This window comes from Argopecten irradians, chromosome 5 (assembly GCF_041381155.1).
Source record: "Argopecten irradians isolate NY chromosome 5, Ai_NY, whole genome shotgun sequence".
NCBI classification, from domain to species: domain Eukaryota; kingdom Metazoa; phylum Mollusca; class Bivalvia; order Pectinida; family Pectinidae; genus Argopecten; species Argopecten irradians.
The window spans coordinates 39,360,449-39,384,209 of record NC_091138.1 but is presented as its reverse complement, the minus strand read 5'-3'; the positions used below and the strand labels follow the sequence as shown (position 1 = coordinate 39,384,209).

The window sequence follows — 23,761 nt, the reverse complement described above, 5'->3', positions numbered from 1 at the left end:
AATTGTGTTAGCTTACTATTACAAGGAATTATTTCATTTTGATTTGAAAGAGTGCCGTTAAACTGTGAATAGCCTAATCACCTTTTTGAAACAACTGGGCCATGAAACCTATTTACACCTTCGTAAAATATGTAAAAATAAACCAATTATTCTCATTCTTGGTGTTTAATAATAACATCGGTTAGAGTAGAGGTAATTCCAATATTCAGAAAAAAATTCTCCCGATCTGTCCAAATATAATCATTTACGGTTCTTTAACAAGAACAAGCTAGCTGTACGGTAAGCCAAGATATCTAGCATGCTAGGTAAAGTTTCTCATCAGTTTCTCATCAGTCCAACATTATTGGGAAGCCACAAACGGCTTGTAAAGATGTATAGTGATATTTACAATAATGGTAAAATATTTAAAATGATTGCTTAAATCCTTAATAGTATGTCCTAGGTTTATGTATAATATAATGTCTTTCCTAGGTTGATGGTGAAAATTTCGTGGCGTGGTTTTTCCAGTGCTTGTTTAGCCTATTTTTGAAAATATTCAGGTTTTCAGCATTGACCACATCAACAGGGAGAGAATTCCAGGACTCCACTATCCTGTTACTGAAAACATTTCTTGCCGAGTTAAGACGAAAGGGTTTCTTGTAGAGTTTTTTATTATGACCTCTTGTACTTGTGTGTCTCATTGGTGTACACATGTTCTCACTGGTAACAATATTGATTTTGTTGATAATTTTGAAGGTCTCCACCATATCGGCCCTCAGTCTTCTATATTCAAGTGTTGGGATACCCAGGGTCTTCAATCGGTCCGGATAGGAGAGATCTTTGAAGTTTACTAGTCTTTTTGTGCCTCTTCGTTGGACGTTTTCGATGGTTTTTATATCTTTTTTAATCCAGGGAGACCAAACGACAGAACAGTATTCCAAATGAGGTCTAACCAGAGTCTTATACAGTGTTTTAAAAGTTTGGTTGTCAAGATACGTGAATGTTCTAAAAATGATACCCATGATTTGGTTTCCCTTTGTTGAAGCTTTATTCACTTGATTTGTAAACTTCAGGGTATTATCTATTGTGACTCCCAGATCTTTTTCACTGTTGGTTTTTCCAAGTCGTATTCTGTTGTCGCCGTCCTTTATGGTGTATTGTCTGTTAATGGGGATATTTCCAATTTCCATATGCTTGCATTTTTCTTTATTTAGTTTCATTAACCAGAGGTCAGTCCAATCGGAGGTCCTGTCAATATTTCTCTGTAGCTCTTCACAGTCCTGTAATGTGTTGATTTTTTAATACAATTTGGTATCATCCGTAAATAGTTTGGTAACACAATTCACTACCTATGGGATGTCATTGACATAAATTAGAAATAGTTTGGGCCCCGAGTACACCTCCAGGAGCTGTGTTGTGCAAGACTTGCCTGGCGTAAATCCATGTTGTTCTGGTGACAGTAAATTGTTAATCTTTAGGTGTTCCATGATATTGTCACGTATTATTCTCTGCAAGATTTTACAGGGTACAGATGACAGACTAATAGGACGATAGTTATTTGGATCCTTTGTTGATCCTTTCTTGTGTATTGGGCAAACATTTGCTGTGGTCCATTGTTTTGGCACTACACTTTCTTCCATTGATTTTTTGAAAAGTGAGGTTAAAGGCTTTACTATGATGTCCTTTGTTTCTAGTAGAAGTTTCGGATGAATTCCGTCCGGACCAGGTGATTTATTTGGTTTTTGCTTAGATAGTGCCTTTAGTACTAGTAAAGGTACAGACTGCTTCCGCAGCAAAAGATAATAAGGGATCTTGTATCCATTATGTCTCTTCATTTAATTTGTGGATTAATTACTAGTAATTTTCTTTGTTTGTGAAAGAAAACATGCATAACTTAACAAAACAATTACGTATTTATTGGTTGATAAAAACTGAATACAAGAAGACGAGCTTGAGAACAAAAGGCGTTTGTCATGTTAAACAAGTTCTTTAGATATCAAATACATTAGTACGTTCAATGGGAGAATATTATATATTTTTTATTATAAATCATGGTAATAAACTCAAACCATATCTTGACAGCTATAACATTCAGAGGCGAGTACGGCTCGGATCTGGAGTTAGAGCTGGTAGCCAACGTAACAAAGAATGCAGTTGAAGCCTGGATAGACGCCATGTTGAAACTGAACAGTAAACGTTACAGCGTCGACGAAAAACATCCGGGTGTGTCTTGTAACACTTCCCAGACCCCTAGTACATGGGATGTTGGCGAGGAGTTGTACAAGTGAGTAGTGACCGGAAGTTAGTCAGGGCATTGTAAAAGTTGATGAAGATTATTGTCGGATTATGCAAGAGAATTAAAAATACATATAGAAATCCAGGTTAGACATTTAATTATATCAAATTCTGAGTCGAAAACAACGGTAGAATTTTGGAAAACTTTACTGTAATACAACTGTGTTAGAGAAAATAGCATAAGGCATATTCAAATATTACATGTACCTACCTTTTAAGAATCATCAAATTCTTCATCTCATTATCAGTTATGTATTACCACGTGAAAGAAATATTATTATTAAAACATATTAGGCGAACTGTATACACATTATATGGCAGGTGTGTTCTTAATTTCTTTAGTACCTAATAATTTTATTTTAAAATGACAGTGAGATCCTGACAGGAGATGCTGTCGGAGCGGACACGGAATATCCTATCGAGTTTAATGACGTAGGTCTCAACAAATATGTCCACCTGCAGATTCTCAACGTACAGGAAGTCGTGTACAGGGGCCGTCTCAAAGGTCAACTAGTTCAGGTAAAATAGGCAATCATAAAGAGGGTGTTTCAAAAGTAAACTAGTTCAGATGAATGAAAATGTATTTATTTACTCTCGAGTCTTCCACGAAACTCAATATTTATATATATTTCATGCTGCAATCTTCCATTATGATTATTTTCATCAAACTTATCTACAAATGTTAAGAGGCTGAGAAGATTGATTAATAGTAGAGTACCTGTTTTTTTATTTAAAATGTGCCAGAAGGCTTTTGTTCAGAATATAACGTCTGTCTGATAAATGTTATGTAATGAAATTGCTACCAATTGAATATTTAACTATTACAATATTATTATTATGATAGGCACATGTTAGAAAACCAGCTGGCATTAGATGTAACACTAATAGTAATCACACGGAACACATTTCATTTTGGAAGAAACAACAACCCATAACCATTTGATACTTTTTAAAACGATTATCATGTTAGATAGTTTTTTGTAAAAATGTTCGAAAGTACTGTTCAATATAACTGCCAATGGGCTCTAAGATTTGCATAATACCAATATCTGTCCTTTCGTTCTCGAAAAAAAAGTATTTTTTCTAGGAATTCTTTAATGCCCCTTCTAGTGCAAACCTCGAATGAGCTGCTTAAATCCCACAATTTCATTAACGAAGCATTGGTTGAAATGAAACTTTCTTTGTCAATGTCCTTTAGTCATTAAATGATAAAATAGAAATTGAAACGTGCTATGTTACTGGTACAATCCAGGGTTGTTAGCTGCTTTTAGAACACATCATGCATTTGTATCGCCCTAAGATACTATTCTAGGAATATTGTAACAAAATAGCTGCTGCATTGTCTTATTGTACAAATAATCGTAACTAAATTAAATTTCAGTTTAAAGCATAGTCTGTTGAGACATCACTATTCCCAAATTCAGTTATAACATTTTCGAAGGTGTTTGGATTGTGTCTAAATATTGCAGAAATAATAAGTTTGCAGTTATAATTTGGATAGAAATAAATAAGGTTTACATTAAACCTGATTAAAGTAAAACAAAATAGCAACTGTTGATTATGGTAACGTCCTATTAAAAGCTAGGGTCATCTAGAACGGCCTCTCGTGTATGTGGTGTTGTATGTGTAAAATGCGTACGTGTTGTAGGAGACTGCGGTATGCTTGTGTTTTGACTATTTGTAATAGTAAAGCTACCATCTTTTTTATAGCGTTATCTCACCGAATTATGCTGCAAAAGACACATAACCAGCACACCTCACCCGGTCACAGGGGACCTTTGTTAAATGCACTTTCAATTTGACCCACAATTTTATTCATATATCGCATTCTTTGATTTTGAAAATATAAATATAAAAGATAAAGTGATTTATGCTCGCAATAAACTCTCTCCGTACTAAGGTTGTGAGTGAAACGTCATATGTTTCGGTGGAAACGACGTCCATGTAATTATCACTTAAAGAATAAAATTACGTCATAATCGATAACCCTCTAATATGCAAAGACGGAATACACTATTTCCCGTCTTTGGTGTTTTCAACAAGTTTGCAGATCCATCAATTCGTTGTCTCATTGTATATCTATACCATTATTCGTAAAATATTCGATTTCTTCCTCGTGGAATAAAATTTGAATCTTAAAAAAAGATGGTTTAAATTACACGCACGGAATGGTGATAGATACATGCATATTAGTATGAACGAAAACAATTATTCAGTGTTCATTATACCTAATGTACTGTAACAAGCTACCAAGAATTGATGTGTATTCCGCAGTTATTTTAAAGCGTCTTTAAACATATAGCTGTCGTTTCATGTCATCGTCTTATGCCATCCAAGACAATTCCATTGGAAAAGATAATATTAATTTGTGTTAAGGGAAGGGATAACGTTGATTACAAAGTCTGGGAACGGGATTCAATTAAATGTAGAAGTGATAGAGATTGTACGTCATAAACTATCTTCCATTCCAAATCAAGCGCAGCTCTGAATATGAATATGTACTATATCATCAAAATCGTAAACCGGAATTATTTCAACCAAGGATAGGATGATTATCTGTAGTCAAGACAAAACATTCTGACGTAAATAACAGAAACCAGACGAGGCACTAAAATAAAATCTAAAACCAAAGTCATTTGTCATGAATAATCGTATCATGCAGATATCTAATTTGCATATTTATAAGTACAGTAACTGAGAGGAAGAATTATTTAGTGACTTGTGTATTTAGTTTTAAACCATTTTCATTATGCCTTATAATGATTTATAATCTACCTTTACTGTTCGCGCTAAATAATTCACGTAATATACATCAGTTATACACATGGTGTTGGTAAATGAATTATGATTATTTTATTCCTTATAGACCAAAAACTAATTCTTTGTGTAATTGTTCGGTGTTTTGGGGTTACTTATGTTCTATATGTAAATGTCCTTTACGTCAATCACGCTTACATATAATTGAAGTAATAATATCAAAACGATATTAGTTCACACATTAATATAGGCTTGATATGATGAGAATTTGATGATGAGGTTCGCATTTACTAAATGAATATATTATGTACGTGGCTAATTTTAGTTAATTAGACTTTGACTTAATTGTCTTTTCCTGTAAAACCAACGCGAAGCAAAGCGGTTTCTATTACTGGGGGGCCTATTAACAAACAGAATGGTAATTGCCTGTTTCTACAGAGCCTTGCTGACTTTGATTTATATATTCGAGGACTATTAAAAGGTGTGTGTGGTATCGTAGAGGTAGAATTGGCTCTAGATATGCCTACTTTGGAAAATTCTGGAAATGGTTGTATGAATGGCATACAAACACGTAGGCTGGCGGAGAGCCAGTGCCTCGTGGTTCAAAGCTAGGCTTACAACAATGAAACGTAAACGAATCACGTTTTCAATATAACCACAATCTGTTGTTCGTGAAGTCGACAGACTTTTAATCGCGATAATTTGGAAATGGGATCTCGTATGGTGTCTAGAGCGCTATTTTCTATCTTCTATTCATTTGTTGTTGCATATATTTGTACTTTACAGCTCGAAATTAATTTAGCGTACATGAATAGCAGCAGAGTTAAGTGAGGAGGGTTTCGCGTGTCATTCCTAGAAATCTACTTATTGCAGAGAAAGCTAAACAGAGCGTCTGCACATAGGCATTCACATAAACAGACGGCTGGGACAAATAGTGTTAACGGAAACAAAATTAGCAAAACCACAAGGTCAAACGGCGTTGATGATAGAGATGATTTCACCTATGGGATAACATTATTAACTTATTCAAAAGTCTTCTTCTTGTCAAAATAACAAAAAACAACTTTTTGTAAGAGATTAAAACGTAACATATTTCGCATTAAAAACATTAGATACGACCGAAAACGTGTTTTGTTGATTTATTGAAATTCATAATTAATTGTATACCTTATAAAAGTGTTGAATTTCAAATAAATTTTACATCTAATATTATATGTGTACTAATTTTGCATTGATACAGACATTATCCAATTTGAAAGTACCAAACTTGTTTTTTTATAGTAATTGATGTGTTTCAGGATATGGCTGCTGTTTTTGTCTCCGCCTGAATAATTCTTTTAATCTACCTATAACTGATAAGTGTATGTATCAACAGGTCGGTAGATGGTCTCCAGTGGTCACCAGGGTCCGGTATTCAAAGAAGATTGAGATGAAGCTGGAGATGCAAGGAATCACCTGGCCAGGGAAGATGCCTTCTCCGCCCAAAGGACGACCGGACAGACGCTTCTTCAGGATCGCCACACTAGAGGAACAGCCCTATGTTATGTACAAAGATCCTGAAAACTCTACAGGGGATTGTGGACCGCCCTCCATCCCCTGTCGCCTTGTTTACAACGAAACAATACAGTAGGTCTTTATTTTCTGACAAAAGCCAGGAATTGATAGGACTATTTTGAAATATTGACAGTCTCAAAATGGTTTAGAAATCAATAAAGCATGCCTTTATTTGACCCCATTTATTTACTTCAATCGTTTACTCATCCAATTTCAGTTTGTAGCCCTTGTCTGATATCCTTTCTTTTACCTGTGCAATATTTGTCTTAGAATGTCGTATACTTCATCTATTTTATTTCATGTGCATACATTTTTATTTTTTGTTCATGACTTAGTATTGTAGGAATCCGAAAGTTCTTACAGTTTTATTTAATGGTATTAGATATCATATTAGTGTTTTCATTTGAAAACCCTTAATTGATGTGTTGCCTGAAAGGTTCGTTTTCGTCACTGAATGTTTCATGTGATTCGGAAATTAAAGAATTCTTTGTTGATCTATTAACCATTTGGTTGTTACAGTGGTAAGAACGACATCACGTTGTTTAACGGAACTGTGGTCCGTTGTTGTGCCGGACTTAGTATTGACCTCCTAAACATTCTCAGTGAAAAGATGGCGTTTGATTTTGACCTGTTTGAGGTGGCGGACCGCAGCTTTGGTGTGGAGAATGAAGTGAGTAACAAATTGTCAACAAAAACCCGTGTATACTTATTGTAAGGTTCTTTCCATATGAAATATAAAATTATAAAAAAGTTGGGTATTTAGGATTTAGAATAGGGAATCAAAATAAAGCATGTTGTCTGAAACCTTTAGCAAACCTTAGCATAACTGATTATGCAATGTGAACTTAATTTGTATCATACAACAAGTCACCGATGAATAAAACGACATTTATTAAACAAATGTAACATAATCTGAACACATCTGCGGTTATATGTATCTTAGATAGCTAAATAAAACATTGAAAATGTCAAACATATTGCATTTTAAAATTGAATACATAATAGTACCGTTTTTCGTGTCAACGTTTCATTTTTCGTCCCCGTAAAACATCCAGACCCTTAATAGAGATGAAATCGCATTTAAAAAGCTATGTCCATTTGAGACCGCCATTATTCACCGGAAGTCTTTGTCTCGTGCTGCCCCTAGCAGTGTGGCAGTGTGCACACACAGTCTGCTGAAGTCATATTGTATACAGATTAGCAATGGTGACGAGTACTTTTTATTAACCAACCGTTTCAATTACAATTCCTGTACTAGTAGCAGTTTATATATCGGAAGTGATAATATTAGTAATGTAGAACCATTTCTTTACTACAAATTGGCTTCAGATACCTGATACAGAAATGGCACTTTTTCACTTCATTAATCGTTTGATTTATATATCATGATTTTGATGTCGATTTTGTCAAGACAAGGGCAAGTGAAGAGAAAGAGTAATTTACGCGAGAAATGTTCGCTCAATACGCGATAGTCTCTTGATCGCGAAATGATACAATTTATACACTTTGTTGTTAGTATGAAAGTCTTTATGCATGCAAACATCGCGAAATTAAGCTCTCGCGAAAATACCCACATTTACAGTACCATAGCAAAAAGTTATAAGGTTATAGAGGTCACATTTACTGTAAGCTGAACACAGTATGCGTTGCCTTGATTTTCCTGTCGGTCTCATCAGACAAACCATGGCTCAGTTTCATGAACATTCCTGAACTTTAAGGAATTCCATAACATAAAAATTATCCACAGGAAAGTATTTTAAAGAAGACTCTTATTTTCCCTTTTTAATGCTTTTCTATGGAAGACGAATATCCTTCCCACCAAATTGAACAGAACATGTATTGTCTCTGATACATTTGTAAGTGAGCAGGAGTAATAATTACTTTCTTCCATCCCCCTGTAATACACTTGCCACTTGTATGGAAGAGGTGTCTTAGAGAATCGAAAATAACAAGTAAAATTTCAATTGGATGGGAATGTTATTGAGTTGTAGATTTCTCGTACATTTATCGCTCAACAACTGGCTCAGACATCTAATAGGTCTGCCCTGGCAGTCTGATATCATCATAACTGATGATCCATCAAACGCTAAATTGATTAGGACGGACTAGTTCTCCGTCAAAACGACTTTACTCTAATAATAACATCCCTTCACATTCACTAATCGTTTTATAAAAGACAAGTGTGGTGAATAGGGACATTAACGTCGAACAACGCTCACGATCGACTTCTAACGCTTCTCGACGATTATAGTCTGTTCGTAGATTAGCGTTTTAATTCTATTAGTGGATAGAAACGCTTTGTTGTGCTGTTTGCCGACGGAATGGTTTACTTGAAGCTGTTTGTATCATGATTGTCATAACTCTGTCTTAATTATAAAAAGTCATAATGAAAGCCTATTTATGTATTGAATTCAGACTGACTGAAGCTCCTTCAGAGCTGCAATGAGGCTATTAGGGGCAGACGAACGGCCTATTGTTAAAGCGTTTGATATTGTTAGCATAACAAGTTATTTACAAATCAGTTCACTGAATGATCCGCAACGCCGTCCGGTACGATAGACGTTCCGTGACGAATTGGTCGATAGAATCAATGTAACGGAACTGGACACTCAGAAATTATCTCATTATTATTCAACACTTCCAACTGTTTCCTATAGCAGTCAAGATTATCGATATCCACCACTGTATCTAATCTTCCCATCTTCTGATTGGCGTAGCGTAACCGCTCAGAGTGGACTAGTGCACTGCATCCTTTGAAGCGCAGTCAATGCAAATTGCGGATAAGATTTATTCTGGTATGACACCATCGATTCAGTACGTGCCGATGGACTTTGGTCGAACACCAGCCCCCGATAAAGACCTATTGTTTCAGCGTCGACCACTGACGGGGATCTCTGCTCCATACGTAAGGATAGTCTTTCTGCCAGTTGATATACCCGAGAGACTTGGCTGGATAGCAATACACACACACTAATACAATCACTATAACATCTGTTGATGATAAACAACATCCATTGTATCAATACTCCAGCACGTTTTACTGATACTCGACGTTAAGGTTCTGGACTACACGTTTAGGTACGCAATATCAGGTACATTGACATAGAGACAGGTTGACGAGTATAACGACCAATAAAAATAACGATATCTCATTCAGCATTACAATCTTAATAATGCAATGGAAACACCTGCCAAATGCCCCAGTGTTGTTAGACTAAACAATCAGTCTACATTCCAGTGCCATATAGCCGGCTATTTCTGCAAATCATTTTTTTTGCGATTTTACGAAAATGAGCAAATTTAAATTTAAGCGATTTTCATTTTCACAATTTGGTGTTCGGGGTTTTATATGATTCAACCATTTCTTAATGATCCGCGAAATCGCGAAATTACCATCCCTGTGAAAATAGCAGGGTATACGATACGTTGAAACATATTTTGAAAATCCACGAAGTGTACAACAAATACAATGAAACGGATTCTTAAAATATATTCCAAAACTATTCGCTTTAAAACCGAAAGGCAAAAAGGGCATAACGACTGTATCCTGGTGGTTATATATATCTATCTTTGTTAACATTTATTTACCGTTAATGTCCCATCTTTGCTGTGCTTTGATCCGGATGTGCAACGTAACTGTCAGAGACTGGGCAAACGGAACTCTTCCGTTTACAGACGGTTTGTAAACATATCCTGGGCGGAATGAAATTTATTGGTGGTTGTTTTTGTAGACAGATACGACACAATAACACTATCTAAGAAAGTATTATTAAAACAGTAAAAGTTATGTTTATCTCATCGTAATGTCCTTGCCAAGTATTTGATAGCATGTAGATGAATAACATTACACTTCTTACCACAACTTTAGTTCTTTATACACAAACAATACAACCAATGGCTTTCGTTATCATTGTCTTCGTTGACTTCGTTCTATAAAATGCTGACTTGTATGACCTAGTCTAGTTGTTCACTTACCTTGAAAAGCATAACATATATTAACACTCGCTGTTGAAACTTGTGAAGGTTTCATCCTAATTCATTCACTATTATTTTGATGTCCCAAATTGAAATATTATTCGAATTAACTAGTGTATAGACCGCAATTCATAGAATCAAATGCTTATCTTATCGTATTGTATTTATTATACATTTTCCATCCTTTAGGCGAATTTGAAATGCTTGGAGTCGAATCATTTCACCCCGGTTTCCTTCGATAATCATAAATATCAGAAGTATTAAATGACATTGTATCAGTTATACTGTAAACCACTATATTTTCGTGAGACACAAAATTTTGCGTGAAAGTCAAAACGCAAATTCAAATATTTCCTGTACAAAACGTGGATCGTAAATGACAATGTATTAGTTATACTGTGAACCACTATATTTTCGTGAGACACAAAATTTTGCGTGACAGTCAAAACTCAAGTTCAAATATTTCCTGTACAAAACGTGGATCGTAAATGACAATGTATTAGTTATACTGTGAACCACTATATTTTCGTGAGACACAAAATTTTGCGTGAAAGTCAAAACTCAAGTTCAAATATTTCCTGTACAAAACGTGGATAGTAAATGACAATGTATTAGTTATACTGTGAACCACTATATTTTCGTGAGACACAAAATTTTGCGTGAAAGTCAAAACTCAAGTTCAAATATTTCCTGTACAAAACGTTGATCGGGAATATAATGACGACGCGAAACATTTCATACTAAGACAATAATGTATTAACAGGTGTTACTTTATATGACAATAGATAACGGGGGAGTGGAATGGACTGATCAGGGCCCTCCAGGACCGACAGGCAGATATGGTGCTGACAGCTCTTCAGATCACACCTAAACGTAACAAGCTGATCGAGTTCTCCATGCCGTATCTGGAGACAGGTACAACAATTGTGGTGTCGCTCCGGAAGGGAGTTATCTCCCCTACAGCCGTTCTCGGTAAGTATGCCATGCATCTCCTGAATGTACAACCAAGAAATAATGGGTTCAAGCACAATTTTTGTTCTTATTTCATTTTCTCAATTGGTTCTTGGTTGTACATACATTTTTTTTGTTTTATTACCAAAATTCGTTAAGAAAGTTGCAAAATTAATAATTAACTATCAATTACTTACTTTATAACTATTTATATTTGAAATAATATTAATACATGTAATAAATATATTAAATAATATTTGAAAGAAATGAGATAAATGTTTTGATAACTTCAATATACTTCAGATAACTTCAATATACTTCAATGATATTTAAAGATATTTGATATATTTTTAACACAAATCTTATACCACCGGGAAAATATTATTAATAAAAAAGAAAAAAATGTGTGCGGAGAATTACGTGGATACCCGTAATTAAAATTCAATTAAAAATGTATTTAATCTTAATCAATCAATCAACTTATCAATCATATCCGTAAAGAAAGACTTTGTGACAGACTGGGTCACCTATACTAATAAAACCTGTCGTTCGCTTACATTCTCTGTCCTTACGTGTATATAACCTTATTTCTAGACTTTGTTCTGTTAATCTATACTGCTGTCTCCGTCTCGGCTACTCGGTTGCTCTTGTGAAAAAACAACAACATTCAAATGGCATTTTTTGTCTTTTTTTAATTACCTGTTTTTCTGTCTAGAAGGTTTTTTTACCTCTGGGAACATGACATCAGATAGTCTCAGTAAAAAAACGAAAGTGCTCCACCGCTAACCTAGGTTTGGTGTACTTTAGTCCTTAAACTTCGTTAATCAAACTAATTATCAATCGATTCAATTAAAGATACGTGTCTAATGCAATTAATGAAGGAATTTGACCTTGACCTTCTATTGTTTTCAGAGCCATACGACTACCCGTCTTGGTGTCTTATCCTGGTATTCAGCGTACACTCGATAGGAGCGTCCATATTTATATTTGAGTGGTTGAGTCCGTGGGGTCTGGACCAGGGCAACACACCTATACGAGGTAACTACAGGCATATGACATAACCTAAATCATTAGCTCTTCAGCTTTAAATATATGTTCTCTAAAGTCTTGGTTTAATCCTTTTGTGTTACTGGGATCTCTGTGAATCTCTTATTAACAAAAGTAAGCTCAGTTTAATTTGTCTTGATAGTCTGTGATGACAACCGTACCGTTGAACAAGTGTCCACTGATTATACCATCATTTCGAAGACTCATAAAGGCAATGGTTGCTGTCTAATCTCTGTAACATTTGTCGATAAAATTCTTTTAAATTGACCCTCATTATCACCTAATATAATGTAAAAATATATCATTATTCCGACATTTTCATGGATTCTGTGTATTATCATATCCATTTATTTGGACATGTGTCGCTGTTTCGAACTATAACATGTTCCCTTGCTTTTGTGTTCATTCAATTGCTGTTAACGCTGCTACTTAAGTACACGCTACGTAGAACTCTGAAAAAATGGCAAAGCTGATGAAGAAAATAGTCCTAGACAAATATATGGGATGATAATATGTTGTAAGTAATTCCGCCCCAGTTTATTATCCCCGTGATACCAAACTGCTCAAGTAGTCCACATACAGGCTATTAAAGTACTGCAGGAGGGTTGCCGTTCAGGGCTATCCCCAAGGTCCCGACATAGTCTAGTGTCTATTATCTGGCCTCATCCATCCTGCGTTCCAACTCATACCTTTTTAGGCCTGTCCGTATATGAAGTAGCCCTGTCACGGAAGGCAAATGGAAGACCTTGTTGGTGCCAGATTAAACACACTAACGGACAGGGCCTGTACATGTCAGTACCTAATCAAACCAGCGCCAACGTTAGTATTGGCTGTGGTTCCAGTAACGAAGCTTTATTACGCTGAAAAGATGAAATAATGGAACCATTAAGTCCTTTCATCCCATTGTCATTCTGAGTGAGATTAAACACGTAAACAGTAGCAGATCGATATGACTACCGATATTTATTTCATGTCTAAGAACGTAACGAACTCTTTTTATTTTACGCAGAGCATGCGTTCTCTCTATTCCGGTCCTTCTGGTTGATATGGGCCATGCTGTTTGGAGCCTCAGTCTCAGCTGACAACCCACGAGGGGGCGCTAGCCGTTTCCTAGCCAACGTATGGGCTTTGTTTGCTCTGGTTTTCCTGGCAAGTTACACTGCTAACTTGGCTGCTTTTATGATTACAAAAGAAGTCTATTACGACCTTTCAGGAATCAAAGACTGGAGGGTGAGTTATATTGATAAATTAAAATAATAAATAATTCAAACAGAAAATATGTTTCATACTTGTTATCAGATGAATTATATGTCTGGCAAAAAACACCGATCAAGCAATCAGCATTAAAGAAATTTACCAATGTTTTGCACTCTTAAAATTTGTCAGCTTAAAATATAACGTAAGGCTGTTAAAAGAAGTCTTTCTGGTGCTTTCCTTCCAGTTAACAAACCCGCACAGTCACAAACCTCCCTTCAAGTTTGCCACCGTCCCTAATGGAAGCACAGAAGAAAATCTGAGACAAAACCATCCAGAAATGTTCCGCTACATGAAAAAATATAACCAGCCGTCAGTACGAGAAGCCGTGAAAGCGTTGAAGAAAGGGTCAGTGACTTAGTTAATGGTTACCTCAGACATGCATCTCTAGCACATGATGCAGGTGGTGTCGATTAGCTTATGACAGGTTACCAGAGAAACCTTTAATGTCTTGTACAGGCGAGGATTCACCGTTGTAGCGCCCAATATATAATAATGTTTTAAAGTGATAAAATGTGACAAAGCTTCTAGTATCTTACGTAATGCGTATGTAATCATTTCCACTTGTATATGGATTCATAAACATTGTGATATATCTATATATATATATTATGACACCGCCTGTTTGATACGTTTATCCTCTATTCGTCTTCCTCTTTTATATAAGCATGGTAAAACGAAAGAACAATTTTATGCCTGTTTGATTTTGTATATTGGCTTCTATCTGTAATGTTTTCCCCCATATGTCCCTGATGAACCCTTTGTTGGTGTTACAGAGAGATCCAGGCGTTTATTTACGATGCCACCCCACTGGAGTATCAGATCGGTATAGATGTGGACTGCCATCTTATCTCCGTGGGTAAATGGTACGCCATGACGGGATACGGTGTTGGCTTCCCACAGGGGTCCGAGGTGCTGGTGGAGGAGGTTAACTCCTATCTACTAGATCTACAGGAATACGGTAATATATGCTCACCTTATATCACAGCGATAGTAATTTGAAGTTATAGAATAAGATCATTATAAATTAAAATAGGAATTAAAACATGCCAAAACCTAAGAACAGTAAGATTGGCATAGTCATTTTGCGCACCACATTTATTTATGTTATGAAAGTTTTCATTGTTATTGTCTATATATCAATTTTTTTTGTGACCTGGTATATTTTGTAGAAGTTTTGTGATTGAGTCATTGAGTAATTAATGTGTGGTATGCTTAAATGTTATCTAAGAACTTTTTTAAAAATGATAGTAACTACAATAATGTATTTTGGCGTGCAATGCAGATTATCACTATTAAGAAAGTCCTACATATATGTACGTAATTCTATGTGGTGTATCTGGGAGGATATATGACGGAACTTGACTTAATTCTAAAATTGTTGACATTACATTAAACAGGAGAGCTGGATCGGTTACGGAAATTTTGGTTGGCAGGCGCTTGTCATTCCAAACAGAAGAGAAAACAGAACAGCCACGAGTTAGGCATTCTCAACTTTACTAGTGCTTTCATCCTCCTCGCATCCGGAATAGTTGTCGGGGGCATTCTACTTATACTGGAACATCTCTACTTCCGGTTTGGCCGGAAGTTTCTGAAACAATATGATAAATGTGGATGTTGTGCTTTAGTTAGTCTAGTAAGTACATCCAATATATATATGATACTATTTTATCAAAATATTGTTTTACGAAAAGTGCTTTTATTTGATTTTGCTTACAACTACACTATTTTGCCTTTTATATGGCAAATTGTTTGTTTTTGTTTTTGTTTTTTTTTTATTTTTGGAAGTGCGAAGTAGGATATGTCAGACAGATAAGTCATATAATGATGAATGTTTCACCGAGAACCTCATTTTTAGCTGTTAATAGGACGAAAATTAACCAAACAAACAAAATTGGTCCTTTTTTTATTTTATTTTTTTATTTTTTTTCATATTTTCACTTAAATTCTTGCCTTTATTCATGTAATTGGAAATAATTTTACTTTGTTACATTCTATCGGTATTCAGTTTGATTTACATGTTTACATTCCATATTAATAAATATGTATTTTACGTATTTCTGTTGGTCATATTTTGGTATACATGTATATTTCTATCACAGAGTATGGGGAAGTCGTTGACGTTTGAACAGTCAGTAATGGAGGCATTGGATTATACGAAGAAACATAGGTGTAAAGATCCGATCTGTGAGACTCAGATCTGGAAGGTTAAACATCAATTAGATATAGCTCTACTGAAAATTGACAAACTCAACAAAGATATGAAGGCAAAGTAAGTCAGTTACTGTGGTCTTTATAAAAGACTTAAAACAGGAACGATTACTGCATTCCAAAATATTCATAATATCCAACTTGTTTCAATACAAATCAAACAAAAAATTTTAATTTTGTTTCATTATCCTTTAATTTGAGCAAGTAAATGAAGGAACAATAGTTTGATCGGTTTATATGTTATATTTCTTTATCGGTAAGCTGAATGTTATAATTCAAATGTACAGGGAAAACGCTATGAGTCATGGCCAAGAATTTAATTGCGTGTTCCGTTACATTTGCATACAGAAATGGAAAGACCACTACGCCTTTAGCAATCACAGCTAGTGGAGAAAATGGTGACCCTATAAAGGCGAAGAATGAGGAGAGTAGTGATCCTATTGGTCGAAAAAGGCGGGAAGCTGAAGAAGATGCTATACGAGAGAAGGAATCTTTGAAGGAAGATTCCTACCCTTCACGACTTGATGACGTAGCTGGCGAAGATACTGACGTGCCTTATGATAGTGAAGATCAAAACAACGTGTCACCTGACCACGAGAATGATAATATACGATCTCCCGATAGGAGCATGCGTCGATCTCCTAGTTATAATCAGGCTGTAGCGACAGACGCTGAGAGTGAGGCGGTGGTCCGGGACCCAAACCAAAGTAGTCTGAAACAACGCAAGCTTAGTGATGGTAAATACTACTCTAAAGTGAACAATGAGGAAGTATGATGGAGGCGGATATCAGAAATTACATCATCTTCCACAAAACTTTATATAGTGATATTTTTATAACGGTTTCTGTGAGAACGTTTAACAGAAAAACAAGAATTGTTTGTTCTGTGTGCATATGTTAGGTTTTGAGAGTCATGCGTAAAATGTTAACGCCAGTTTCTGTGAAGATGATCACCTGCAAGCCCGCGTTTGAGGAATGAATGTACAGAAATAAGGTCGACACGGTAACATATTTAATGTATCATGTTTAAACATGTGATCTGATGCCATAGCTCTATTGATAAATAATATGTTTAACGTGATTTATTATTCATACTCATGGAGAATAATGTTTTCTGTATATGATTTCGGAATGTGTCTACTGATACATTGATGATACATGTATATTCAGAGTGTTTATTTCAAGCCTTCCATAACAATCAGTATTACATACACAACTTAATTACATAACCCACATTCAATAAGTGAATTTTAATCGATTAAATAACACGGATGTGAGAACGCATGTAAATGTATTTTGTTGACAAGTTTTATTGTGCATCAGTTGATTTATTAATCAAATTAAAAAAAAAATATGTCTAATAACGAATATTTTCATTGATACAAATGAAGTTTAATGTAGATCGTACAATATCCCATTTTAATTTCTTATGGGTAAATGTTCTTTTAGTGTTTTGTGTCACCGATTTTTTGATATCATAGGTTATTGTCATTATGTTTATTAATAGTCAAAATCAAAATACCGGTGCTTACATGGTTATTGCATTATTGGTGGAGCGTTTTATAATTAGGATGATTAGCCAAAGTTTGTGGAATGAAGATAATACATGATTTGTGCAACAGAATAGTAATCTTACTCCTACTATTTACAATTATCAGATTCATTTTACATAATTACTTCTTAAAGCAATAGTTGCAAGATATATTTGTTATATAAAACATAAATTAAAAGAGTAAAGAGAGTGATAAAATGATGTGTATACTAAAATATAACTTCATTATGAAAATAATGTAATGTTTGCTCATATAGTAAATTGTTCAGTAACGATGGACCTGGACTATGCATGATAAACAAATATTATAACAAATGATCTACTAATTTGGATATGATAACTGTATGTATAGTTACCAATGCTTTGATATTCATAAAGTTCATGATTACCCTAGCCTTTGGCGTTATTCTCACCAAATGACATCAACAGTGATATAATAGCATGTAATAATTGGGGATTCGAATCGAAGCGCTCAAAATACGCATTTATCACATGATATGATTGGTAGCCAGTGATTTCGCCCATGTAGTATTTTGAGGTATCTTCATTTGCTGGAAATTAAATCCACCGTGAGGTCATTACAGAATCTTCCACTGGGTTTTTGCAGTACATTATGGCGTTGAAGATATCGGACATGTAGGTTGTTGTAGTTATGCGATAAAAAGTATCTAAAAATTGTGATCATTTTATATGAGATTTAAAAAAAAAACTCATTTAAAATCCTGTTATTATGACAGAGTTACTTTGAGATGTTGTGCATGACGTAATCATTATATTCATGACTTAAAATAACGTTGTTCCATTGCAGAAAATGTTATATTGATGATTTAAACGCTGTTCCATTGGTGTTAACGGTATATACACGACTCTTAACACAGTTCCACTGATCTCTATTGTTAGTATCTTTGTAGCTTTAAGTTTTAAATTTTGTGTCCTGTTAATGAACATATTTGAGTTTCAAGAACCATGAATGAAATAACGTATAATTAAACATTGGTCGTCATATTTTTACATGCATTGGTGTGTAACATACATTGGGTGTTCTAGCAAATCCACTGGTGCGCGTTAGCTATGCAGTAGCAATGTAAATATTGTGAAATGATTGTACTTCATTAGAACCATCTCTTCAAATTCAACTTTGGATCAAATGTGATATTATGTTAATATCTGTTTTGTTCTCGTGTAAAATAACACTGTACACTAACTTCAAATTTTTTTTGCGTGCGATTTCAAATTTCGCGCGCAAAATGAAATTGCGAAAATAAATCTCCGTGAAAGCGTTCCAAACACAGATACAGTAGAACGATACGACTCTGAATCGCGAAATCAAACCATCGCGAAAAAGTGGTCAGGCATGAACACGTAAAATATGTCGCCACAAAAATCAGTTGGTTTACAGTAAGATAAATTAAATTTTCTATTCTTTTAAATTAGAACAAAGCAAAACTAGTAAAAACAAATGCAGTGTATTTTTAAGATAACTGATATTTGTACTTAAAGAAAGGTTTATACTTATCACAAAGGTTTTCTGTCGTTTCTTTTTTAAAAGAATATTCCATATTAGCATTTAGTCTGTGCATTATTGCATTGCAATTCACTCGAAAAATTTGTTTTATTTATAAATCAGTCTTAACAACAATTCTGTTTATGACGACCAATCAAATCGATGTATGTACTGACCTTTAGTAGGGGGCGATTATGGGGAGGTATCATATTAACTACCAACAGATCACTTTGAATGAAGGAAAATGTGCTATTATCCAGTATTCTGACAATATGAAACCTCTCCATACATCCCCATATTGTGCCTTACTCATACCATGTCAAAACGTCTGTTCAAAGTATAGATATCAGAGTGTCAAAAACACGCGCACGTACACATGCACGTGAACTTGTATATAAATAAGGACGCAGTATGTGTACCGTGTTTATATATGTGAATAGTTCTGTTTGTTGATATTTACATGTGTATTTGGGTGACGTACGTATGTTTATGATTTGGTATGTGTGTCGGTACCTGTGTATGTAAAAATTTGTATCTGGGTTGTATATGTATCTATATACACTTACAACTCTTCATTAATGTGTATGAGTGTCGATTTGAGAAAATACAGCTATATCTGATTGTACATATGCATACTTGTATATATAACTGCATGTGTGTTCGAATGGACGTACACACACATATTCTTGTAAACAACTAAAACAAGGCTACATTTGTTTTGTTACTCCCATATATAAAAGCTGGGGTAATCTTGTTAGCATGCACTTGTTAATTAATTACTATTTTAATGACTGCATTGTATGTATGTATGTATGTATGTATGTATGTATGTATGTGTATATCTGTATACAAATCTACAAGACTGTATGTGATAATATGTGTGCACATCATTTTTCGCTTGAAAACAGTTCTGTCTAACTTGTTTCAATGTTTACATAGTTGTATATGACCATTACTTTGTATTTATCGACACATTTAAAGCACAAGCATACTTATTTTATATTTGTTACCGAACTATAACATGTATGTACATTTTGTATAATATGAAAACTCTTCATGCCTCCCATATGTCAATTAATCAAGTATTTGAGATATACATAATTTAGCAAGATTAAAACAGTTATCATAGAGTTATCGTTCCTGTTCAGTTATGGTACACATATTCCTCACACTGCACACTGTTTCAATTATAATTATGCATCCTGATCTACAAACTCAAAATCTTATATTGAGTATACATCTAACTCAAATCCATATACTGAGTATATGTAAAAGCTATTAATATTATATAACTTATGTTATGTGCATTGAATGCCCTTGGTTTTTGCTAATGTTATAAATAAATCTACGTTATATTATGATGTTGTTCCTGAAATAACCGCTGACGTAAGCATGTTGTAAATATTTTGTACAGTACATATGTCACTGTATGTGAGCTTTAACGTTGTACTAGTTCACCCTTCTTTTCCCTTTACATAAACGTCAAGTAATAATTCAAAACATTTACTGTATAGTTGTTCAATTTTGAGGGGAGAAAATTTCGTGATCTCCTAGTTTATAGAAATTGGCGAAAAGAAGGGTTCGCCCGTTTCCGTGCATATTTCAGAGTTAGCTCCCTTGCGGGTAGGTATCGATTATTACGTCATTATATTGCTAGCACAAATCGCATCGTTTGCTCTAAAAAGTATGACGGTACGTTACGCTCGCGAACACATGACGTCATAATCAATATTTAGGGCAAGGGTAGATAACTCTGTAATATTCAATTACAGAATAAGCCATATAGGTTATATTGCTTAATATTCTGATTCTTTCCATTTTATTCGTGGTTTTGTAAGTTGTCGAAATTTCAATTGACCGCAAATATAACGAAATAAAATCCTCCACGAATACAAACAACTATACAGTATCTATACCAATATGAAGGTGTGAATGTATTATGAAGCACCGTGAGTCGGTACAGGTATGAACCCCAGTGAATGCTTCTAATGTAGAATGATACTGCGGAGAAAAAGCAATACGTAAATTTGACATTTGCCAAATTTGTTATTTGAACAATATAGTAAAATATAGCGCAGTAATAAACGTTTGTATACAAAAGGATATGTTGTTTTGTGTTTGTTATCATTAAACTGTTTACTTTTTACCGAGGTTTTTGCTCAAAAACTAAATTGCAACATATGAAAAATATATCTTTTTCTTATGATTACTTAAAAATAAAGTAAAAACGTTAAGTTTTTTTACCGTAATGTCAAAGTTATCGATATTAAAATATACATTCCTAAGTTATATAAATCACACTCACAAATTGTTAGATGTAGTCAAATAATAAAGAATTTCTATTAAAACGTTTACAAAATACCAATAGCTTGAAAATCCGAGAAAAAACCTACAGAAATTAGGCTACAAATTAACATGATGGCCATTATAGCAATACAAACACAGATCTTTATGTCAATAAAAATACTAATATATATGAGGTAAAATATGATCGCTGACACTCGCGCTCATAACACCCAAAGAACTAATGCTCTAACCCATGTGTTGCAGAAGAGTAATCGTTACCTGCTGCCGAATCCTGTCATTAAACTCTTAAAAACCGTAAGCGATCTGGTCTGTGACAACAAAATGATATCATATTTTCCAAGTCAGCTTTTTTACAATTCAGAAGTTGGTATTCGACAGATATACCATGTATTTTAGGTAAGGTAGCCGTTAGTCACTTTATGAAAATAGTAGTCCAGTTATAACCGATTCCTGAGACAATATGTCCACTAAACTAACAAAGCTCATGAAATAACCTACTCAAAGTATTCATATTGGGATATTATTAATTGAAACTCTCGATTATTAGTAACCAATTAAATTCTTGCGGCAGGCCAATATGTTCGAATGCTTTCTTTTTTAAATACAGACCTGCTTTGGGTTGCATCCATAAATATAATAAAGCCTTAATTTGTATATATAAACCCATGATGTGCACAAAATTACCAATTTTTATTAGATTAAGAAGTATTCTTTATTGTACTTACCATCAAATAAGAGTACATGAATGAATTCAAAATATCCTGGTAAACAATATTGAAAATTGTTTTCAATTAATTTGCAAATGTTTTGAATTTAAAGCTAACGTACCCAAAGCCATGACGAATAAGTAATATGCTGTTATCCAGCTTTATTAGAATGAAATAACATGTAGTTTCAAAATAGAATAATAATAACAACAACAAAATAGATATTATCATTATACTACGGATTATAACTATGTGTTATATATTCTAAATGACGGAATAGTGAAGCTAAGTGCCATAGTGCTGACAGGAAACAGGAACAAAATGTACTTAAGAAATTCACACTGTCGCAATTTATTTGTTTGATATAAACATATGATAATGGTGGATTTATTCATTTTTAAGCCAGGAGGTTAAACTAGACAATAATGGGTATCTATACTTAATCACGACTTCCATACACTACACAAAGGAGTTCTAAAATTCTATTCATTGGAATGTAACATGGGTGTGAGTTTCCAATCTATGGTAGAAACCCGACAAATAAACATTGATAAACATTAAAAACAACGTAAATCCCCTTTATGACATTATGTTTGAGATTTAGGTACATACACCTTTGATGCCATTTAAATTCTTAGCGTTCGGATTATCCATGCCCTGTCTCTAACAAACGCTTTGTATTGAATTACGTAAAAGTCGGTTTGCTAATCTGAACAGCCTAACTCTATACAAGTTGTTTATATTGCTTCGATATAGAAAAACTAAACGCGGCACCGTTGGACGTAACCATCTGTGTTTGGGAAATACTAACTCGCACTCAAAGTATTCTGGGATATATGTAAGTTTTATGCATTATTTCACTTTATTTTATTTTTTGAAAGAGTATTTGCATACTGTAAACGTCATTATTTTACTTATTAGTGAATTCCTACTTAAAACAAGGCATAATTAGTACTTGCTTAGGAAAAATAGATTTAGACGGCTATAAATGATACATAAAGTCCTTTTACACATTTTTTACAATATTTTCGATAAAATACGATATACGAACTTGTCAAAGTATTATTACTAAAAAGAATACAGTGTATCACTCAAATACAGTTTGTATCTTTTCATTTACATTATAAAAATATAATTCAATTTTGCTTGTAACGAGCATTTTAATTTGTTTGATAATTTACTTTATCAGCCAATAAATGAAAAAATGGCGTCGCCATTTGTAACGTTGCTTCTGATTGGCTGACATGACGGCGTAATGATTTCATAGACAAAAGAGTCCAAAAATGAATTTTGAATATTGAAGAGATTTTCTTTAGTAAATTGAATTATAAGGTTTAATTTGACTAGATTTTTATGTTATGGAGATATAACACAAAAATCTGAGTGTATCTATTCAAGTTAATTATTAAACAATATAGAATTGATCTATGGGGTATATAATTTATAATTGAACATTTCTGAATACCGTAGTTGGTATACATGAGCACGTGCACAGGACTGACGTCAGGTATGCAGTTCACAGGTAAATGTATGACTATTGCTGAACACATACAGTGTGATAGCATTGACAGAAGACAAGATAGGATCATTAACTGCAAAATGTGCCAAGATCGGGATTAATATTCAAGTTCAAGACCTAAAAATGAAGCATTTTTAAAAACCCATCACT

The 23,761-nt window shown here is 34.2% G+C and overlaps 1 protein-coding gene across 1 annotated transcript in view; it reads left to right on the top strand.

The window, feature by feature from the left end:
- The window catches only part of LOC138323806 (glutamate receptor ionotropic, NMDA 2A-like), a 71,245-nt gene extending 52,163 nt beyond the window's left edge, over positions 1–19,082 (top strand). Inside the window, exons 6-17 of the mRNA XM_069268658.1 lie at positions 2,062–2,263; positions 2,646–2,793; positions 6,407–6,657; positions 7,105–7,255; positions 11,346–11,532; positions 12,424–12,549; positions 13,568–13,788; positions 14,000–14,160; positions 14,589–14,773; positions 15,213–15,448; positions 15,915–16,084; positions 16,372–19,082. Coding sequence (XP_069124759.1) covers positions 2,062–2,263; positions 2,646–2,793; positions 6,407–6,657; positions 7,105–7,255; positions 11,346–11,532; positions 12,424–12,549; positions 13,568–13,788; positions 14,000–14,160; positions 14,589–14,773; positions 15,213–15,448; positions 15,915–16,084; positions 16,372–16,798 — 2,465 coding nt within the window. The 3' untranslated portion in view covers positions 16,799–19,082. The remainder of the gene's footprint in view (positions 1–2,061; positions 2,264–2,645; positions 2,794–6,406; positions 6,658–7,104; positions 7,256–11,345; positions 11,533–12,423; positions 12,550–13,567; positions 13,789–13,999; positions 14,161–14,588; positions 14,774–15,212; positions 15,449–15,914; positions 16,085–16,371) is intronic.
- Positions 19,083–23,761: the final 4,679 nt, after the last annotated feature.